The sequence below is a fragment of the Vitis riparia genome, chromosome 8 (genome assembly GCF_004353265.1).
Source record: "Vitis riparia cultivar Riparia Gloire de Montpellier isolate 1030 chromosome 8, EGFV_Vit.rip_1.0, whole genome shotgun sequence".
Classification (NCBI taxonomy): domain Eukaryota; kingdom Viridiplantae; phylum Streptophyta; class Magnoliopsida; order Vitales; family Vitaceae; genus Vitis; species Vitis riparia.
This window is the reverse complement of record NC_048438.1, coordinates 8,776,178-8,782,177: the sequence shown is the minus strand read 5'-3', so window position 1 is coordinate 8,782,177 and position 6,000 is coordinate 8,776,178. Positions and strand designations below refer to the sequence as shown.

The 6,000-nt window shown below is 37.9% G+C and overlaps 1 protein-coding gene across 1 annotated transcript; it reads left to right on the top strand.

Annotated features, from left to right (window-relative positions):
• Positions 1–986, top strand: LOC117921042 (transcription factor LAX PANICLE 1-like). Its single transcript, XM_034838799.1, has one exon. The coding sequence runs from the start codon at positions 214–216 to the stop codon at positions 697–699; it is 486 nt and encodes a 161-aa protein (XP_034694690.1). The 5' UTR covers positions 1–213; the 3' UTR covers positions 700–986.
• Positions 987–6,000: the final 5,014 nt, after the last annotated feature.

Below are 6,000 nucleotides of genomic sequence, written 5' to 3'. Positions count from 1 at the left end.
CTTAGACCCTAACTCTGATACTCTATGTCCCTAGGTTAGACACCCGTATCCTGCTCTAAAGATCGGCTGAACTCATGTGACGATATCTCTATTTGTTCAAATCAACGTGCCACTCTTCTTATTTGCCTATTATATATACATGAATTGAAGGTAACTTGACTCATCTTCTACGCTCCAAAACGTCTTGAAGGCTTGTGGTGAGGCTCTTTCAAAATGGATTATCCCAGCAGCAGCAACCCCAGCTCCTCGCTGTCCTCTTCAGTGGCAAACATCGGCAAGGATAAGAAGAAGGGTGGGAAGAGAAGCAAAGGGGTGAAGCTCTCCACTGACCCACAGAGCGTGGCGGCCAGAGAGAGGAGGCACCGCATTAGCGACCGCTTCAAGATCTTGCAGAGCTTGGTTCCTGGTGGAACCAAGATGGACACTGTTTCCATGTTGGAGGAGGCTATTCACTATGTCAAGTACCTCAAGACCCAGATATGGCTTCACCAAACCATGATCAACTTCGTGGACGATGACCCGTCTCTGCTCTACCAGTCAGATTCTCTTCCTTCTCACCAACAAGAAGCTTTCTACTCACCTGATGAAACCTTAGCCATGATGCAACCTTACATAACCACTACAGCGCCGGTACGAGATTCTTATTGCTTTCAAGGTGAAGAAACCATGTTTTCTGATGCGTCCGTGAACTACTATTAGTGTTTTAGTCTATTTCTCTCGCCTGTCCTTATGTCTCTGGATGCTTAGGCCCGTGTCTGTAATTGTTGAATCAAAACTAGCTAGTTGTTATATATTATGTGGTTCTGAATATTGTTCATGGGATCGACTAATTAGATAGCTACACTATCCAGTAATCTCTGTATAACTCTAAAAGAAGATCAAAGTAATGTGTAATTATGAGTTAAATTTTGCTTCTGTGGATCTTCCTTGAATGATTTTGTACTCTTCTACAGAAGCTTGTGTTGGTCCGCGTCATGAATTTTCTACAGGCCAGCTTTTTTTCTTCTCTCCCACGTCTTAGTTATCATTATGAAATGATGGGTATTACTTGAAACAATTGGTATATATGCACAAATCAGTTGGACACACAGCAAGCTTTGATCATCTTTATATCTCAAAGTAGTATCTCCAACATCTTGTTGTGAAGTATTTTCAACATTGAAGAATGAATTTTTGATTTCTGTGTATGGTATTAAAAGGTGAAGTTGTTTGTTTCACCAGTATAAGAAAGTTTCATGGAATGCGACTGGTGAAAAGGACACAACCATTTGATGGGCAGGGAGAATCGGAGATTATCGTATGTAGCATCCGATTACTTCACTCTGGGCGGTGAATGTTAATCTGAAAAGAAGAGTGTAGTTTGCCGAGGCAGAATAAGACCAGAATTATGTTGTTTGTAAGCGAAAGAGTCGTCCAGCGTACAAGACTTGACTTGGGAAAAGTGCTGATTTGCTTCAAAGTTTAAACAAAAATTGAAGACTTGACTTGGGAAAAGTGCAGATTTGCTTTAAAGTTTAAACAAAAATTTGGTGGAAACCATTTATATATCAATGCGCAATGATGAATTATATTCTGCCACGGATGTTACTTAATGATTTATTTTATTACTTTGCATAACTATTAGAATGATTTGGCACCATATTATTAGTAAAGATATTGAAGCTAATGGATTTATCACTTCTTTCAATTTGGCCCATCCTTCTAGATCTCGTTATTCCTTCTCGGTTTTGGTAAATCAATTTAAATAATTTAATAAATAAGTTTAAATTATTAAATAAATTAAATATATATAATAAAATAATTTAATATTATGATTTAAAATAAAAAATAAGTTATTATTTAAGTTTGTGTTTTTATTTTATTTTTTTTACTCTTATTTTCCTTAGTTACTTTCACAAACTTTTTCATTACTTTACAATTTCTATTATTACTTAATTTCCTTTATTTTAATTATAATTTATGAGGATAAGTATACGAATTTTATAATTTAGGACGTGTTTTAAGCAATGTTTTTAAAATTGGACTGATCATTGAACAAAAAAAGTTATCGGTTTATGATTCACTGATTGGATCGATGGTTGAATCGATGGTTGAACTGCGGTCAAACCGGTGATGTCATAAATATATAATTTATATATTATTAAAATTAAAAATAATTATAAAAATTTAAAATATATATGAATAAATTAAAAATTAATAATATTATTTTTATTTTTGATATTATCAAATTAAATCATATTAATATTTTAAATTTTATTAAATGAAATATGTATAATATTTAAATGTGAATATATTTAAAAATGAAAGAAAATTCAATTATTTAATTTAAACTAATTTTATAATTTTTAAAAAATATTATATTATTTTTATTTAATATTATAATTTTTTAAAATTGAATATATTTTGTTTTGTTTGACATATTAGTTATCAAACGGCTTGTAGCAGATTGGTGTACTAGGTCAGTTACTCAACCTGGGTCCAAGATTCAAACTCTCTTGGTGGATTTGTTAATTATTTTTTCATTCATTAATGTTAGCAATCCTACATTGGATTCTCTGAGGAATAGGATGCCTATAAAAACTATCCTCATAGAAGATGCAAGCATCACTACGTCTTAAAGCCACTGTTTTGAAAATGGGGCTAGACTAGCTAGTTCAATCGTCGATCGATAGCATTTTCGGTCTGGTTTGCTTTATTAAACCGTTTGAGCATTGGATCGATCACAAACCGTCTAAACCAACGATCGAATCAGTGACCCGATGGAATCGGGCGATTCTAAACGAACCAAACAGTTCAAGTTGCCCCCTCTTTTCATAAGCATGGAAGACTCCACTATATATAATTTTTTGGGAAAAGGCCATCATTGGGACCCGTTATTTTATAACAACGCCCAGCCCCCTACCTTGGCCATTTTGTGGGCTCAAGACTCAACAATTTTAGTAATAAGTTTTAAGTCAATGATTTAAATATAACTTAATTTAAAATCAATTTAATTCATTAAATGATAAGTATGAAGTTTTATCATTTTTTTTGTTTCAATTTATTCTTTCTTAATCACTAAATTTTTTCTTTTCTTTAATACTTTTGGTGGTATAATTTTCAAATATAAGGCTCAAATTCATTTAAAATATTTAGTAGTCTCACTTTATTTTCCATTTTTATCTTTCAATTCTTTCAATCGGATCTTTGTCAATCGCTTCTACAATCATTTCTTAATTTTCCAAACCTTCCTCAATCATATTGTACCATTTGTGCTTTTGATTAAATTTAGCTCAAGATTAGAAATGATATATCAATTTGAACTTTGTTGTTCTAACGATGGTGCTGAAATGATTTTGTGGACCCCGCATTTCGGCTCATGCGTTTCCCACTCGATGGCGAGCTCGATTTTAGTTTTGGAAAATTGATTTTATTTGATTAAGAAAATGACTTGGAGTCGCCACTTATTTTTGTTTTATTTTTAAAAGGGTAAACAAAATAAGAAAGAAAAACCCTAAGTGTGACTCCTTATTTTGGAAAAGGCGGTCTGCGAAAAACCGGATCGGGTTCGGGGGTCAGGTTACTTATCGGGAAGGTACGGTACGGACCGTAGCACCCCTTTAAGTCCCTAAAGTCAGGTCTCTACTAATAAAATGAAGCAATCATGGCAATTGATGAATAAATCAACGAATACCTAGAATGACCATGCTCATGTGAAAATCAAAACACTCAATAAGAACGATCGAAATGGGAGCGGAGCATACCTTGGCATCAAACGATCAGTGCGCTATCAAGAAGGGGGGTTAGCGCACAATTAAGAGATAATCTCATGCATATCATAGAGCAGAATAAATCAAACATGTATGATACTCGAGTCAATCAATCAACCAATCGATCATCAAAATCATGTATGTGGGGCCCCCACCGAAGCCCTTTTATTTTGCATGGATTAATTTCGCAATTTCCATTATTCAGAATTACAAAATTAAATCATGCTTATTTTAAAACATTTAAAGAAACGAGGAAAATGTGAAAAAGTCTTGCCGAAGAGAAAATGACAATCTATTTTTATTAAAAAGCGGATTTTTGGAACTTAAGAAAAATGCTAAGGATGGGAAAATTTGATGATTTGAAACTAATTAAAAAAAACAGAATTGAAGAAATCATTTTACAAAATGGGGTTTAGGAATTTATTTTTAAGGTCAAAAAAAGGAAAGGGTCCAGGAAGGTGACACATGGCCCTGGGTTGGCCATGCAAAAGGTGGCCATGCATCTCAAGAGAGAAAGAAGATGGGGCCCACGGTTAAATTATGCCTTCTTCATCATACGTAGCACAATTATCAAAACCAAATATTGACTCATGCTGCCCAAGTTCCTCTTTGCAATCAATTTTCATCTCTTTGATTGTGCTAGTAAAAAAAACCAATCCTCCGCAATCTCAACACGTGTCTCCCCATTATCATTTGGAGCAGCTAAAACACTTTCATAACTTATCTCTTGCCGGAGCTCTTCCTTTAAGCTAGTGGAAACGCCATTCACGATGCCTTCGACCTCGCATGTTTGCTGATTTTCAGAAAAAGCATCTGAATAACTCCCAAAAATTCTTTCTTTGCTGCCAGGAAAAATCCTTTTGGTGCATTCTTCAAGCTCAGAGCGTCATCGATGCAAACCCGAAGCAGGTGGCTTCCCTTGCTGCCGCTGCCAAACCCGTCGGAGCCACCACCAGCGCTACCGCCATACCCGCATTCTCCTTCAACATCCCGTGGATCTTCTTCATCGCCGCGGACTTTGGTGGTCTCTATCAAAGAACCACATGACCACACACGTGATTCATCAAGCTTCCCAAGCCGTGGGCCAGTTTCAAAGATATTCAATGCATGAGCCCGCGCGCCAACAAGAATTCCATTACCTATAGCTCGTGCTAATCTGCCAAGTGAGAAACAAGGGATGGAATATCCCCAACAACGGAGCGCTCCCATCCACGGCGTGGGCAACTATATGGCTGGAAGTTACACGAGTCTTCACGCGTACACTTGGTGTGGTAAGAGATGACCTCAGGGCACCCCAAACTCCTCATTTTCACATTGCAACTCAAGTGACATGGCCACCTTCTCTAGTGCAAGACACCTTATATCACCGGGCTGTTGTATTCAACTGGGACATTTGTTGAGTACTCTTGCTTTGCAGCATTGGCCAAGGGAGCCTGGTCCCCAAAGGGACAATCCCTGATCTCTAACTTTCGAAGGCTTTTGCACCCAGACAGAACATGATGGAGCCCCAAATCACCATCTCCAGCAAAAGCCACAGATAGCATTCCTAGCTTCTTGGCATGGGTTCCAATGTACTTAAACACCCGGTCAGTGAGAAGACTAGAGAGGGAAAGGCGATGTAGTTCTTTACAGTGCCCAACAATGGTGCCAAAACCCACATCAAGTGGCTCCAGGGTTTGGATAATCACGAGTCCGAGGTTCAATAATGCAGAGACGGAAACGAGTCATGTTTGGCCGATTTTTGGCGATGGAAACTAAGGCAGCATTTGTCATTTGACGGCAGAAGTATAGCACAGAGTGGAGCTTAGGGCAGCCTTCAGAAACAGAGACGAGCCCTTGTTCTGTCAAGGCTACATTTCCCTCCATGTCACATGGTTCAGAAGGGAACACCCTCAGTTCTTGCAGATCTTTGCAAGATGCAGCTAGAGCATCTAGGCCACTGTCTTCAATGTAATCAAGTACCCATAGCCGCTGCAAATTCTGACACTGGGTGACCAGCTTGATGAGATCAGGACTTTGGATAGTGGCATAGCTCAAATTCAAAGATGTGATCTCAGAACAGGCAGGATAAACGACTGGAAGATAATCCGGGATCACATCCCAAAATCCAGACAGACTCTTGAGCTCTTTGCAGTTTGAAAAAGCTCCTGCTAAACTTGAGAACACTTCAAGCCGGTGCTCAGTTGAGTAGGCATGGCTGTGGTTGCTTGGCGTTCCGGTGATGGGCGGAGGCGTTTCGCCGCCGGCGTCG

Excerpts from the sequence above, each read along its gene's own strand:
- LOC117921042 (XM_034838799.1), top strand. The coding sequence starts at position 214 with ATGGATTATCCCAGCAGCAGCAACCCCAGCTCCTCGCTGTCCTCTTCA.